We start from the raw sequence: 16,908 nt of genomic DNA on the forward strand, positions 1-16,908 counted from the left end.
ATCTATTTATATTTTGCTTAAACCGTGTGAAAGTAAGCCACCAGCATGATGACAATTATCCCTTAATACTTCAGCACACATCTGGTAAGAACAAAAGCATTTTCCTAAATAACCACAGTACAATGCCTTAAAAATATTAGCATTGCTACAATAATGTTAATGAATATTAATAAATATGAAAAATAAGAAATAGTCTGATTCAATTATATCCAACTATACCCAAAATATTCTTCACAATAATTTCTTCTTCTGTTAGGGGGTGGATCTACAATCAGAGATCATCCATTGTATTTACTTGTCATGTCTATTTGGTTTCCTTTCATCTAGACCTGTCTACCACCACACTTCCATTTTTGGTCATGAGTAGTGATGCCTTTTTTTTTTTTTTTTGGCTGTGCTGGGTCTTCGTTGCAGTGCATGGGATTCTCCTTGCGGTCGCTTCTCTTGTGGCGGAGCACAGGCTCTAGGGCATGTGGGCACAATAGTTGTGGCACACGGGCCTAGTTGGTCTATGACATGTCCCCAGACCAGGGATCGAACCCCTGTCCCCTGTATTGGCGGGTGGGTTCTTAACCACTGGCGCACCAGGGAAGTCCTGCGATGATAGTTTTGAAGTCTCAGCCAGTCATCTAGTACTATGTTCCACAATCTGGACCATAAACAGGTCTGGCTATTGCCTCATGCTTGGGTTCAGGTCAAATATTTTGGCAAAGATACTACATAGATAGTAACATAGCATATCCTTTGTGTAGTATCATAAATGGTCATAAGGAGACACATAATGTCATTTTGTCCATTTGTTGGTGATGCTTAATTTGATAACTTGGATACTTTATAATATCTCTCCATGGTAAAAGATACTTTGTAATTAATAGCAATCTGTAGGATGATACTTCAAAACAGCTTGTCCCCCCAACCCAAAATTCACCCAATGGTTTTAACATCCATCAGTGATCCTTGCCATAACAAGAGTAAAGTCAGAAATTGAAAAATTATCCGTATTCTTCCACATTTATTAGCTAGTGTTCTTACATAAAGAAATGAGCCCTCCTCCCCACACACAACTATTTTTCCAAGTACCATGGTAGACATACAGATTATTTTTTAAAATACAACATTTTATAGACTATTATCATCATTATTCTTTTTGATGCTCAAAATTTCCAGGTTTGGCCACTGGGAGCCCTTCCAGCTTTTGACACGCCCCATCAGCATTTGAGCACAAGGCAGTGTTATATCTTCACCTTGTACTGTTTACTCTGCACTGGACCTTGAATCTCTCATTTTCTCCAAAGAGGCACTGCAGGATTTTAAATACATTCTAGCAAACTTTTCTGGCATTCCCCACAAAATCAGGAGCCGTGTGACACTCCTGAGAAGGCACCACCTGTGGAAGGCCAGCTAAAGCAAGAAGAGAGAAATGTCTCATAATATAGCAGGCCTTCCAATCCGGGAGGGATTTTTGCACCTTTAGATGCCCCGTGTCCCAATCTCTACCATCCTTTGATTATAATTTTAGTAGGACTACAATCAGATCTTCTAACTTGAGCAATCTCTGTGTCCTCTTACGTGTGGAATTCTGCACATCCAGGGTTCAAACTATACCAGTTTCTATGTCAGGTAGTGGGAGGTCATTATTCGTAGTGCTGTGAGCTTTACCGTGTAACAAAACAGGGGCCATATGAAAATACTAAGGTCTAGAATACAAATTTGCCAACCCTAGAAGTATAATCGCCACATTGGTGTTTACCAAGTAGCTTCTGGGGGAATAAGAGGGTTTCAGTCTTCGGTGCTTAGCCTGCAATCCAAGAATCCTAATAGAGGTTTAAAAGAAAAATTAATTCCATAAGAGTAGAGATGTTTTGGATTTTTTAAATGAAAATCAATCTGCTGTGTTATTCCCTATAAGTCTTAACTGCTGTGTCATCTCATTCCACCTAGTGACATTTAACCAGAAACACTTTTTGCCATTGATAATAAGCTTATGTGCTCTGCAATGACTACCAGTGAATGAGTTTGGAGAGCTCAGTGCCACATAAGGGTCTCAGCTGACAGTGGCCAGAGCTTACTTATCCACTGTCCAGTGGCTCACAGCCAGCAAGTTCTGCTGGATCATGTCAGAGTCCTCTTCTGAAGGTTCAGATGCCTTCGTGACCTTTCTCTAGGCTTTTATTTCCAATTGTCACATGTTGCTATGCGCCTTTAATTAATTCACGTTGGCAGGCTGGGAGGGGGCAGAAGAGGGGTTGTGTCTTTTTGTTCAGCACAGTCCTTCCACAGTTCAGAGATGGGAAAGGTCAGAGAGGGACTTCCTAATACTGCTTGTTTGTCCTCTGATCCACATTTCAGAAATCTGAGCTCAGGCTCCTTTTCCTTCTGAATAGCAACAGAGAGAATCACGGGGTTTTAGATGTGAGAAGAATAGGCAACTGAAGAGCCGGTGTCCCTGTGGCGTTTGCTATGGATAAAGTGAGGCCTCACCAAGGCACCCTCCTCAGGTCTGAAATAGCCCCACTCACTGTCCACCTGGGCTTCACAGTTCATGCTAGTGGTAAAGAACCTGCCTGTCAATATGGAAAAAGTGAGAGACACAAGAATCACAAGTTTGATCCCTGGGTCAGAAAGATCCCCTGGAGGAGGCCTGGCAACCCACTCCAGTATTCTTGCCTGGAGAATCCCATGGATAGAGGAGCCTCGTGGGCTACAGTTCATGGGGTCGCTAAGACAAAACAGTGACTTAGCACGGCACACACTGCCCACCTGGAGCAGGGCCGAACCAGGGTGCCCACCCTGCTCCAGGCGGGCTTTCATGAGAGGAAGTAACTCCCCTGAGCCCAAGCATGTGCCTCTTTCTCACCTTGAGTGACATTCATAGCTAACACCAGAAGAACTTCTTTGCATCTCTATGGTGATATATGGTTCCAAAACATCTTAACTATTTTTTTTTCCTTCAGATCCCTACACCATTGTATAGTAAATTGGTCCATATCATTATGCATATTTTCTGAATTTAGGGAAAAAAACACCAAGAGTCTTAGAGGTTGAGGCAGTTAATCATTGGTAAAATAGAAACAGAAACAGATTTTCTTGCTCTCAGTCCCAGGCCCTTCCTGAGACCCTGTTACCCCTTCTACCTCATGACTCTTGCTGTTCCTTGTTCCAGAAGGACCTTTGGTGAACCCAGGCACTAGATTCCATTCCACTGCCCATCTCCTATTGGACACTCTACACTGTCTCCTCTCCAAGCCCATCCTATAAAAATATTCCCTTGGATTGAGAGTTAAAAATGCTTTCATTATCAGGCAGAAATATCACATAACAGGTGAGACCCGTTCTGAGTGTATTTAAATTTTAACAGAGATCTAAGTGAAAGTGTTAGTCACTCAGACGCGTTCCACTCTTCGTCACCCCCATGAACTGCAGCCTACCAGGCTCCTCTGTCCATGGAATCCTCCAGGCAAGAATACTGGAGTGGGCTGCCATCCCCTTCTCCAGGGGATCTTCTCAAGCCAAGGGTTAAACCTGGGTCTCCTGCATTCGGGACAGCTTTTTTACTGTGTGAGCTACCAGGGAACAGAGATCTAAGCACTAAGGTAATTCCTCAGTTGTACTTACTGAGCATCTCCTACATTCCAGACATTCTCCAGGCCCTGGGACTTGACAGCCACCAAGTGAGACCAATTACCTGCCTCAGAGGGGCTTGTGTTCTACTGACAGTTTCCATTTCCTTGGAATGAGGCTCCCTGGTGGAACTCCAGGCTAACTCTCTGGCAGAGGACCACCGTGGGCAGCAGTCTTCACAGGCTTGTTCAGTCACACCAGGCTTGAGACTTGCCTACCCAACCCCAATCATTTTTCTTGTTTATGCCTCCACCGTTTCCCTGATACACATTAGCATTCCTTCTCTAAACTTTCACTCCCTGGGTGGGCAACAAATGGCTATTTCCAAGGCTGGTCTCTATTTACCTACTTTCAAGTTTTTCTAGCGCTGTGGAATTCAAATGGGTCCCACAGGGTCCATGAAAGTGAGAGGTAGTTGTTCATGCACAGCCAGTCGTGTCCAGGAGAGTATAGGGAGGATTTTCATCTACTGACCCGGTTCAACATTCAGAGTCACACGTATGAAAACTTCACCTCCAGGTCACATCTTCGCGAGCAAATAAGGGTTGCTCATGTTAATTCTGAGTCATGAAGATGTTATGGTTTCCTTTCTAATATTAATAAAACACAGGCAATACAGAAAAACATAATGCCACTTGACTTTCTCACTGTAATCAACAATTCAGCAAAGGATGGGAGACAGGTGGAGATTGACTGATTTCCTTAAACTCAAGAGAAACAAATCAGAAGGAGGGAATCAACTTATCAGGATGCAACCATCTAAAATCTCTAGCTCCAGAAATAAATCGTTTTTTTTTCTTTTTTTTCTTTTTTACAGAAGGTAAACCCCAAAAGGGTGTAACCTACCCATCGTCTCTTACATATTCATCATCTAAAAGCCCAGCTGCCAAAGCAGGCAAGTGTCCACATGTGATTTCATCTAAATCTTCTGATTTTGTAATCAGGCAATTCTGTGTTTTAGAAGATAGAGTGGAAATTAGCATCTTAACTGGTCAAGCTCCACTGACTCCAGTAATATTTTAACAAATGCCAGGAACGCGGGCACAGAAATCAGTGGGCTGAAGACTGAGGCTTTATTTTTTGTTTTTGCAATTCTGAGATTATCTCTGTGTTTGTGTCATTTTTGTTCAGAATGACTGTTGCCTTGAATTTTATTGTATTGCTACTTTAGAAGATGACATGACATTCTCTGTGGAAATGTTCCCTGGTGGCTAAAAGGGAAAAGACTGTCTCTACTTAGGTATGAAATGAAGGGAAGCAAAGAAGGTGATGTGGCTTCTGTGACAATAGCAAGCCACTAATCTCAACGACACCAGCCAAAACTATACTGTGAGGTTGTGCCAACCCAGCTTCCTGTGAACCACTAAGGGGGTACAGAGAGAACTCAGGCTAGGAAAATACCTTTTTCTGGGTTTCTGTGCAAAAGCAGTAACTGTGCTATGCATTCCTGTCCTTTCGGCAGGGGTGGGGGGCATGGGGGTGGTGGGGTAATACTTTGATTTCTCATCAAAGAGAAGCTGTGAGTTGTTTTATGGTGGGATTGAACATGACTTCCAGAAACTTGAAGTAATGAAGAAACAGAAATGGTGAAGAATAGGAAAGCCTGGTGTGCTGCAGGAGCTGGATACCACTGAGCGCCTGAACAGCAACCCCCAGAAGCTTGACAGGCTAGCTGACTTTGTTCCTGTCCCTAAAGTGAATATGGCTTTAAAATGGAAAATATAAGCTAGCTAGCATTTATTGAGCTTTCGCTGTGTGCCAGGCATTGTTCCAAGATCATTGGAACATGCACCTGATCTTTGTATTTGATCACCCCAGCAATACCACAGATATGTATTAAAACTATTCTTAGCCCTAACTTAAGAGTTTGAGGAAATAGCAGCACCAGAGAAATTTAGTAACTTGCCCTTTGCCACACAGCAAGTAAGTAGCAGAGCTGAGAATCAAATCCAGTCAGTCTGTCTCCAAAGTCCTCTCTACACTGTTATCCTGTATTTTTTTCTGCCAATTATAGTGTATATAAAGAATCCTGACTCGAGGCACTTATTATTCAAATAGAAGCTGTTTTTCATTCCCTGCCCCAATTACTCTCCAATAATATCTTTAATGACTTCTTAATTATTCCAGTAATCTAGACCTGTTTTTGCTTGTTTAACTGCACAGAATCAACTCTTCCTTAATGGCTCCCACAAGCAGAGGGTGGTGCCCCATGGACCATTTCTGAGATGTCCCCTGTCCCCTTCTGCTGTGGGCCCGGAGAGAGGATGAAGCATGAAGGGAGGGAGGGAACATCCTCTTACCCTCCACACTGCTCTCCCCGAGAGGTGGCCTCGGACCCCTCCCCTTCTTCAAGTTCTTCTGCTGAGGGGCCTGAGTCAGGTGGGGCCACCGACAGCACAGTTCTCCCAGCACAGCCCCACCCGTGGGAAGTTCAGTGACACCTCTCCTCATGCAGAAAGCAGGGACAGAAAGTGGGGACTGGGGCCTTCTGGCTTCTGCGCTGGGCCATGGCCAGAATCTGGACAGATTCCCACACCCGCTCCTGTGACTTTGCCAGACACATGTCCCACCCCTGAGGCAGAGCACCAGGACACCCCCATTTCAGATACCCCAAGGGTGCCACTCTAATGGGCCTTGACCACACTAGAACTCTACTGGCATCCCCCTGAAGTGGGTCAGGGTGAGGGGAGAGGCAGTGGAGGGGAGAGAAACCAATCACAACCAGTGGTGACTTAGATGGCCAGATCAGTTGGTTTCTAGGTCCTGCATGGCAGAGACTAGTTCCAAAACTTCTCTCTCTGACCCTGCACTGTGGCCAGCTAGGCACTGCCCACCCAGCAGACCTGACTCCCTGACCACAGGAGGAATGCAGAGGAGCTGGCGCCTTCTCACCCTGTGCTGCTATGTACATATATTTTTTGGCCATACCATCCTGCTTGTGGGATCTTAGTTCCCCAACTAGGGACTGAACCTGGATCCTTGGCAGTAAAAGCACTGAGTCCTAACCACTGGACAAGCAGGGAATTCCAGTGCTGCTATGCACATTTAAAACTAGCAAAAGCCATATCTCCCATGACACCATCTCCATTTCTCACTATCAGCCTCTTATCACAAGACCATCCAGAGTTGTCTGAGTCTGAAAAATTAAATTCAGTCATTCAGTAACCATGTATTGAGCACATGTGGTGGCAGACTCCGAGCTCAGCTGTAAGGATTCCAGCATAAAAGAGATACTGGGGTCTTATCCAGCCTCAAAATTAGATGAACCTCTTTCAAGTGACAGTCCCACCGTGCAGTGAGTCTCAACAATTCAAATAAAAAATCCAGTGAGAACAGTAAAAAGGGTGGCCCCTTGGTTGCCACTCTTTCTTTGGTGATAAAATTCCTTTAGAAACAGAAAGAAGAGGGAGAACTGGAGATGCACAGACCAGCAGCTGCTCAGGTCCCAACCTGCCCCTAACAAGATGCTTCCTGATCTCTCCTAGAATGGGAGTGAACAGATAAATCAGGTTAGGATGATTCCCTCAAGCATCGCAACCCTGCCCTGGGGGAGGGGCAGGTGTGTCTGGTGTCAGCTTCTGGCATTTACCAGAAGTCTGCCGTGTGACAAGCACTGTGTAGCCCCCTTATAGACACGATCTCTAACTGTGACAGCAGCCCCCAAGTAGGTCTGACCATCCCCACTTTACAGCAAAGGGAGCCAGGCTCAGAAGACTGGAGAAAGCCTCGTGGCCAGGCTGGCGAGGGCTGAGGCCAAAAGTCCAGGCGCCTGGAGCTGGCTATGCTTCTCCAATCAGATTTCCCGGGCCCACCCTAGCTCAGTGGATCAGAATCTCTGAATAGAGCCCTGGATCACCCCCATCGCAATCCTAGGGATGTCCAGCTACAGGCAGCTGGGGGACCCCTTGGTGTGGTTGAGTCTCGAGCTATTCTTGACCTTGTCCAAAGAATAATATGTCAAGAGTCTGAGGGAAGTTTTGAAATGTTTTTCCCTGAAAATCTTTGAAAAAAAAACCTAAGCTTCCACATACCTGAAGCTGTACAAAGAAACTATTTTTTGGTAGTTTTATTTCAAATTGCTCAAAAGGAACCTGGTCTCATGAAGAATTCACTTGGTGTCACACCAGGCATTATATTCAATAAGCAACCGGAATCATTTGGGGTATTTTCTCTATCTCCCTCTTAGAGACAGTTCTATTCCTTGAAGGAGAGCAGGCAAAAATGACTAGGTCTTCCATGGAAGAATGTGGAAGACCAAGGAGATGGCTCTGTTGGTTAAATTTATTTATGCTTGAAAATATCTGTGTTCTAAGCAAATAACATAAATGGCTGTCCACAGGATATTTTATTTGCTATCTAGCAAATCAATATCAGCAAAAGCAAACTGGCAGGGAAGCAGGTTGGTAACCTCAGAATTAGCCAATGGTAGGAGAAAAAGATAATCCAGATCCTTAGTATCTAATGAGTTTAAAGTGGCAAAAATATTCACTATTTTCAAGTAAGTTTTTCTTTTAATTAATTGTGCTTTAATTAATAATTTGCAAGTACAATGTACTGTCAGTTTATTTATAGATTTCTCTCCAAATTAGTAATATATCTTATTTCATAAAATATACGAGTGATTCTATTAAATGGCTTTTCCCTGTATGAACCTGAGCCTGTGTCTCCCTAAAGATGCATTAATGCCTGGTAGCATTTACCAGAGGGTATAACAGAGGAGTACTTTGGAGAAATTAGAAACTTCCCTAGGACCTGTTATGAAAGCTCAGTTCCTTTAGAGTAATGGAAACATCATAAATCACTCAGGTTTAGTTTTGCCCAAGGATGGCGTGAAGACTGGCTGAACCCCTGAGGCCGCTGCCAGCTCTTTAGCAATTAGTCTGGCACAGTCTCCAGGCGGATTTAAAGATGACCAACTGCTAGCTAGCATCAGGGTAAATGCGGGATCCACTTCCTGCCCTGCCAGGCTAGCGCCTGCAAGAGCAGACAGAATGGCCAAACTCCAGCTCAGTTCCAGGGTGTTCTGTGCTGACCTGTGCTCCCAGGTCAATGCTCTGACTCCCACAGGAGGTGACAGTGTCGGGGGTGGGGGAACTGGCGAGTACAGTGCTGGGCAGTGGGTCTGAACACCCAACCCCACCTCATGTTTGTCTGCACGTCTGGACAGGGCTGCAGTCTGACATGGCCCAGCACACAGCGCCATGTCCAAGAGGAGGCTGGGTGGTTCCCACAGAGTGTAGAGCTTTCTATCTCAGATGTTACCCCCTTGGCCTGCTGTTCTGTGTACCAAAGATGCTTCATCCTTAAGCAGAGTTACACTAGAGCTGGGATGCTGTCATAGGCTGAAAAAGCAACCCCTGAAAAGATATCCGTATCCTAATCCTGGAATCTGCAGATGTCTTCTTACACAGCAAGAAAGGGGTAGGGGCAAAAAGGCTGGGAGGCTGTGCTGATGTGATTAAGTTAAGGATCTTTAGATGGCGGGGGCGGGGCGTGGTGGTGATCCTAGACTGAGAGCAGGGTTGTCAGGGAAACTCAATGCAATCACATGTATCCTCGTAAGAGGAGGGAGAAGGAGATTTAACACACACGGAAGAGAAGGTCGCATGAAAGTAAAGCAGACGGTGAATTGAGGATGCTGGCCTTGAAGACTGGCGGGGTGTCAAGTCAAGGAATGCCACTGCCGCCAGGAAACAGAAGAGGCAAGAAGCAGATTCTACCTTAGAGCTTCTGGACGGAGGTCAGCCCAGTGATGCTGATTCCAGCTTTCTGCCTCCAGAACTCTGAGGGACTACATTCCTGTCATTTTAGGCCACTGAGCTTAAGGTTATAGCATCCCCAGGAAACTAATACAGAGGCACAGATGTAGGATGGCACACCTGCCATGGGGTCCAAGAGGCACAGGTGAGGGTGGCTGCTGTTCCCTCCCAGGACTGGGGTGCTGTTCACTTTGGGGACCATGTGGTGTTTCCTTCTGACGCAGACACATGGTTCTCTATACAATCCCAAGGTCCAGTGGGCCGCTTGCCTCCATGCCCTCAACATAAATAATTCATAATAAAATTCATATAAATCCATAAATAATTTGTAATAAATTCAGATTATTTAAAATTGTGGAAGCAATCTAAATCATCACATGTGGATGAGGAGTAATGTTTAGAAGAAGAAACGAGATGGTCTTTACCATCTGATTAGTTCTGTTACCCCGTTTTATAGATGAGGAAACTGGGACCTAGAGGAGTTAGTCGGCTAGTCATGAACCAAAACTGAAGCATCTAAGACACATTCTCTAAAACAGTGAGAGCCCTAAAGCACCCCTTACTTCTAGGCCAACACTAACTGAAACAGCATATATATCCATGAACCATTGCTTCTGGTGTATGGCAAATTAATTTGATGATTAATCATGTTCAGCATTGTTTATGTGGCTATTATTTTGAGCTGTCTTTTAAATATTTTATCATTATTTCATCTTTGGTTCATTTATCGAGTTATTCCTCCATCCAGATTGTACATGCCTCCTACAGCAGCTAGCATAGGACTTTGCTCATAGCTAGTGTCCAAGAACTACTTATTTCTGTCCTGAAGAGCCTACCAGCTATTCTGTAAGCCCCAGTGTAATTCCACTTTCTTACAGGTGAGACTGCAAGAGCAGATCAGAGCCCATCAGGTCCAGGGACAGCAGCACAGCCAGTCACTGTGACGCAGGTACCGGGGGCCACTGCCATCGAGGCCACCCACACCACCTTGCCAAAGCCCTCCCCATCTGCAGGCTCTACCGCCAGCGGCCTCCGACCACAGCCCACAGGCCAGAGAAGCAAGGACCTGGGTCAGTAGGTGGACTGTATGCTGCCGTGTGCTAGAAAAGTGGGAGGCTGGGTTCTTAGGGTCAACAGCCTCTCTGAATGCCTGTGTATGGAGTTTTGAGCTGGGTAAGGGAAGAACTCCTGAGACCGGGGCCAGGGGTGTATCCCATGCCTTCCCAAATGAAGGGGTAAATTGAGCTCATGATAATTCAAAACTGAACTAAAAGCTAAGCAAACTATGTAGAAGGACTTAATACAGATTTGAAAATAGGACTGCTGTTAATCGTACTTTGGAAGGTAGGCTATTATGTGAAACTTTCCCATTGCAAAATCTCCATTTCTCCAAAAGCTCAGTTGGAGGGCTAATAGATTCCTGTGTAAACACTGTTGGGTTTTAAGGGACAAACTGAATACTCCTGGAAGTCTTCAAATATTAGAAGCAGGCAACAACAAAAAAGAATTCCTTTAGCAAAAGTCAGATAGCTCAGGTTTTTATTTCTTTTCTGACTGCCTTTTGTCTTACCACTTGTATCCATTTCTTAAATCATGTTTTAGATTTTACCAAAGTCCAGTTTATGGAATTAATCTTGGTATTACATCGAACACGACCTTAGGAGCCCATTGGATAATCCAAACAACAGCTTTACACAGTCTTCTATGTTAGGCACCCTGGGCAGTGAGCATCTATCTCATTCCTAAAGGTACTCTGGCAAGAGGGTAGGAAATTCCACAGAGCAGGTGTTGCTGTGTCTCGGCTACTTCTAAATATCTCCCACCTTTTTCACTTCTAGGAGGAAGTGCCCAGGACTGGGTCTTTTCAGCCTCACCTCCAGCTTCCAAACATCACTGCCACATAGCATAGCCCTTCCCTCTTCCCTGTCAGAGCCCAGCTCTCTAGCCATCTTTCTATTCAACAAATCCAAACACTTTCAGTGTGCTAGACACTCTTCTAAGCCCCTGAGAAATATTAGCCTACTAAATCCTCAAAACAACCCTATAAAGCAGATACAGTGCTTCTAATTTGATTAATTCATCGTATTGGGGAAGAAACTGGCCCCTAGTCATACTGATGGGAAGCAGCAGAGCCGGGCTCCACGACCAGCAGCCAGCTCTCCCGTGACACTCCCCCCACCCCCCAGCCCCGGCAACAGGAGGCATCTCCACCATGAACAAACACCCAAGGCACTAATGTGGCACAGAAGCTGAGGCCTTGACCTGCCTGGACATGCACAGGGTGACAAGATTAGAGGGTCTAGACACAGCCAACTCCTGCTCTGATTAGTAATAAACAATTGCAGAATGCACAGACCATTCTCTCCCTGTGCCAGGAGCCCTGCACACATTAATCTTCCCAACAGTTCTATAAAATAGGAATTATTATTATTCCATCCGATGCACGGCTCATGGAAGAAGCTATAACATAAAGTCCCCAAATAAAATGCCACAAAAATCATTTCTGAAATATATTAACACACTACCCCATCATCTTGATTCTTCTAAAGACTTGTGAGTAGCTGAGTGAGTTGCTTGCTCCTGGTGTCTCCTTAGAGGATGGCAATTTTTACATAACACATATAATTAAGCCTGGGGCATATTTACTTTGCTACACTGGGAGCTTGGAAATCCTTTTACAAGTTGGGCCTTTTGCTTGTGGAAAACCTCAAGCAACTTGAAGCAGTGGCTCCCAGCCTGGCAAAGCTTCCCTATTCCTGGCTTGGGGACACAAGCTTCGGGCAGCGGCCTCACAGCCCATCAGTTTGCGCTTCATCCCGGTCCAGCACCCACGTCTGTGCTGCCCCACAGACTCCTAGACAAATATCCAGGGTAAGCGCTCTGTGTAGCCTGCGCCCTAATTGCTACGAGAGGAGCCAAACTGGGGAGGGAGGCAGGAAGAGAGGACTTTTTAAAATGTGAATAGTTTACTCAAAGGATTTTCCGTAGGAATGAAGAAGAGTGAAGACTCATGTTTGAATGCCTATGTCTGTTTTTTTTTTCTCAAATAACAGCCTTCTTGAGATACTTTTTGCCTACCGTACAATTCACTCATTTAAAATATTCAGTTCAATGATTTTCAGTGTACTCAAAGTAGTGTGACCATCACCACAGTCAGTTCTAAAACATTTTCATCACCTCAAAAAGAAACCCCACACTCACTGACAGTCACTTACCACATCCCCCTAAAGGCCTCCCCCACTGGCCCTAGATAACCACCAATCTACTCTCATGAATGCCTATCCTAATGCTTGGCTGTAGATATTCGCTGTGATATTTTAGCCCAACTGTGCTAAATAATATTTAATATATAGATAACTTATTTCTTCAAATAGCTGAAAATATTCTATTAAATGATGAGAGCAACTCTCCTGCTGATGGACAAGTAAGTCGCTATTGATGCATTTGTGAATTTTTTTTCCTTTCATGTATGTGACTGTAGTCAAAAGATTCTAGAAGTGACTGTAGGTGGGGCACTGAAGCAAAACCTAATTCACGTATTCCTTCAAAAGCATTTCTTGAGTGCCCGTTGTGTGTCAGGCGCCGTTCCAGGGTCTGGGGCCATGTCGGTGAAGATATCCTACCAAGATCCCCCAAGACCCCTGCAGCAGGACACCTAAGAAGTGCGAGGCAGAGCAGGAGCAGCCTGCTTTTGGGGGTCTCGGAGTCATCTTTGCTCTCCGATGAGCTCAAGAGCTACCTTTCAGAGTGGACACAGGCAGGGGAGGGAGTCCAGGAGAGTCGAAACTTTGCAGCAAGGAAAGAAAGGGGCTCTCTCAGCTCATGAAGAGAAGCTGATGCAGGTAGTAGGACTCCCAGGAAGATGGGGCTGGACACCAAGGTCACATCTCAGCCTCTTAACTGACCTGCAATTGTGCAAACCTAACAAGACAGAGAGGAGTACAGAACAAGAGAAGGCTGAGGCTTCCTGGGGGAGCCAAGACCTAGAGTGGCAGTGACTCAGAGCAGAGGCGAGACCGTTCATGCGACAGGCCGGTGGGGTAGGAATGTCGGCACCTAGTGAAGCCAGGCAGTCAGAGTGCTGCTTCCCAGGACCAGAGGGGGCAGCCTGGAGAACCAGTTCCCTGCTTATGCTGAGGAAAGGGCTCTGGAAACAATGGACGATGCCTTAGGTCCAGCTGCAGGGTCCACTGAATCTACTGCGGTTTGGAAGGTAGAGTGTGGTTTGGCCCAGCATTGTTTTCTGGTCAGGTTTATCTCAAGAAGTGCCCGGGATGCCTCAGCTAATCTAACACATCATCAGATGTGTCCACAATAAAGGGTAAACCTCAGAGAGGAGCGGAGCGCCACCTGGTGGAAGGGCCGGTGACACACGTTTCTACTCCAAGCCACCCCCTGACCAAGGTCCACTAAGGAAGAAGTGGTGAAACCTGGGACAGGAAGGAACCAGTATCCATAAAAAGCCCGACCCTTCCACATGCAATTTCCCTTCTCACCAACATGCATCTCATCTCTGAATGTTTATCTTCCTTAAGGTATCAGGAGGAGATTTTTCTTAAAATCCAGTCTTATAAAACAGTAAAACAAACATTCCAAAAGAAAGATGGGTGAAGGTTATGACCAGGCAGGCCATGGAGGAAGAACTACAAATAGCCAATGAATATAACAGATGTTCACCAGGAATCAAATACACTCAAAGTAAACAGTAAGGTGTCAGCTTTCACCAATTCACATTAGAAATTGATAAAAACACAGTTTGGGCAACAGTGTGGAGAAATGACCCAGCATTTGCACTTACAGGAATATATCCCAAGGTAATTATCAGCCAAAGTCAAAAGAAGCCTGGACATAGATGTTGTTCATGATAGAAAAATAAGTGGAGACAATTTAATTGTTCATTGTCAGAATGGTTAAAAAGTCACTATGCAGCTATTAAAATATGCATACTTCCTGACAAGAGAAGATTGGTCTGTGACAGGTTGTTAAGTCAAAGAAGCAAGCTACAAAACAGGATGGCTACCAATCTCATGTGTTATAATTATGTTTTGCACATGAGAATATGTGCACAGAAAAAGGAATAGAACACTGTATACCAAAATTGTAAACCAGCCACTGCTGGATAGAGGGATTGCAGATGATTCTTTATTACCCACAGTGGATATGTTGATAGTGAGCACGTGCCCACTTTATAATTAGAAAACAGAGCTATTTTGAGTTTGTGTCCAAATAACTGGAACAAGAAAGCAGAGACATCACTTTGCCAACAAAGGTCCATATAGCTCAAGCTATGGTTTTTCTAGTAGCCATATGGAGAAGGCAATGGCACCCCATTCCAGTACTCTTGCCTGGAAAATCCCATGGACGGAAGAGCCTGGTGCGCTGCAGTCCATGGGGTTGCTAAGAGTCAGACACGACTGCGCAACTTCACTTTCACTTTTCACTTTCATGCATTGGAGAAGGAAACGGCAACCCACTCCAGTGTTCTTGCCTGGAGAGTCCCAGGGACGGGGGAATGTGGTGGGCTGCCATCTATGGGGTCGCACAGAGTCGGTCACGACTGAAGTGACTCAGCAGCAGCAGTGGCCATGTATGGATGTGGGAGTTGGACCATAAAGAAGGCTGCACACTGAAGAACTGACACCTTTGAGCTGTGGTGCTGGAGAAGACTTTTAAGAGTCCTTTGGACAGCAAGGAGATCAAACCAGTCCATCCTAAAGGAAATCAGTCCTGAATATTCATTGGAAGGACTGATGCTGAAGCTGAAACTCCAATATTTTGGCCACCTGATGCAAAGAACTGACTCATTGGAAAAGCCCCTGATGCTGTGAAAGATTGAGGGTAAGAGGAGAAGGGGGCGACAGAGGATGAGATGGTTGGATGGCATCACCAACTCAATGCATAGGAGTTTGAGCAAACTCTGGGAGATAGTGAAGGACAGGGAAGAGTGGTGTGCTGCCATCCATGGGGGTCGCAAAGTGTCAGACACAACTTAGCGACTGAACAATAACAACAACAATTGGAACAAAGACAAAAGGAATGAAAAGTTAAGGTGGATAAATTTGATTCTAAGAAAAACTGATGTTTTCCCATGACCTCTTATCTCTCCCCTTCCATGAAACTTGGTTCTTTCCCTCAGCCAGTTTTTATGTGGTCGCTCTCCCCACTAAAACAAACTTTGCAGCTCTCTTCACAGAATCTCCCATCTCTCTCTGCCCTTTTAAAAACCTTGCTTCAGAAAAATTGCCCAGTGAATAATGAATGCTGAAACGTATTCAATTCTCCCATGGAGTAATTAAGGATAACCCATTGTGTACCCTTAAAAATGACTGAAAGCTAATGCTGTTTGCATCAATACCATGTTAATGCAGTTTAAGCAAACTGCTAAATGTTAAGTGACATTTCTATTGAGGAATTACTGTAACTCCCTCAGGAGAGGCACAGCTGAATTATTATAAGAATAATGAAGTATAAAGAAATATGGCACTTTAGTAAAAGATGCTTTGACAGTTGTGGAGTGCAAGGGCTACTGTTACCTGGAATTTTCAGTCAGTGTTTTGAGTTAAATCCTTTTTCCCCCCATTTCAATGCCTCCTCCAGAGCAGATTCAGGCCACACAAGGACAAAGCTTTACCTTGGTTCTCACCTTGGTAATATCTTGCTAGGATGAATCATGGAAAGAATGAGAAGAGTTAAATTAAAATTCATGCTCTAGCCAGTCAAATGTTATTATAGATCTCTGGTCCATCACCACCTACAAATCAGAAAATCTTTTCACTCAGTCTTATCTGACTCTTTTTGATCCCGTGGACTGTAGCCCATCAGGCTCTTCTGTCCCTGGAATTCTCCAGGCAAAAATACTGGAGCGGGTTGCCATTTCCTTCTCTCAGGGATCTTCCCAAGCCAGGGATCAAACCCAGGTCTCCTGCATTGCAGGCAGACTCTACCATCTGAGCCACTACCTATATTAACAGCCAAAATAGCCACCAAGCTAATCCAGGTGAGAACCTGAACTCACCTTTCTAGCTACTGGAGGAAGTTAAGCTTGTTTACATGGAGGTTGTCTTTCCAAATCCTTGTCATTTGACTCAGATTTGAACAGAAATCATTAAACCAGATATGTCAACAAAAGATACTGTTCAAGGGCCCAACTTGTAAGGAAGCCATTAAATAAGCAAAGCGCCACTCCCTTGAGGCAAATTTTTCGGAGGTTGTAATAGAAATTCCTAAGGATTCGGTGACTAGGCTCTTATAAACTTGAAAAGGGATACTCTCTGGGGTTTATCCTTGAGGAACTTGGGTCAAAGAAGCCTTTATCATTTCCCAGGAAAGGGCAGAGACAATTTTGCTCGAGTGCTTCTGTGACACAGGGGACAGAAATCATCCTTTCTCCTCCAGCAATTCTCCCAGGAATCATGACACTCCCTGGCTCCCTTATTTTCACTTCTGTGTGCATTTCTTCAAGGTTTGGCCCAGGAAATGGGGATGCAGACACACGAAACAAGTTCTCTTCTCTGAGAGGCTGTTGAGG

General features: G+C 44.9%; 1 protein-coding gene across 2 annotated transcripts in view; it reads left to right on the forward strand.

Moving 5' to 3' along the window:
* VIT (vitrin) overlaps window positions 1–16,908 on the forward strand; it is a 125,154-nt gene that overhangs the window by 65,183 nt on the left and 43,063 nt on the right. The window contains exons 6-7 of one of the 2 annotated variants that reach the window (XM_040224630.1): window positions 4,439–4,516; window positions 10,259–10,450. In XM_040224630.1, coding sequence (XP_040080564.1) covers window positions 4,439–4,516; window positions 10,259–10,450 — 270 coding nt within the window. The remainder of the gene's footprint in view (window positions 1–4,438; window positions 4,517–10,258; window positions 10,451–16,908) is intronic. The other variant, XM_040224629.1, reaches the window with a different exon arrangement.

Source organism: Oryx dammah, unplaced genomic scaffold (assembly GCF_014754425.2).
Source record: "Oryx dammah isolate SB20612 unplaced genomic scaffold, SCBI_Odam_1.1 HiC_scaffold_25, whole genome shotgun sequence".
In the NCBI taxonomy this organism is placed as follows: Eukaryota; Metazoa; Chordata; class Mammalia; order Artiodactyla; family Bovidae; genus Oryx; species Oryx dammah.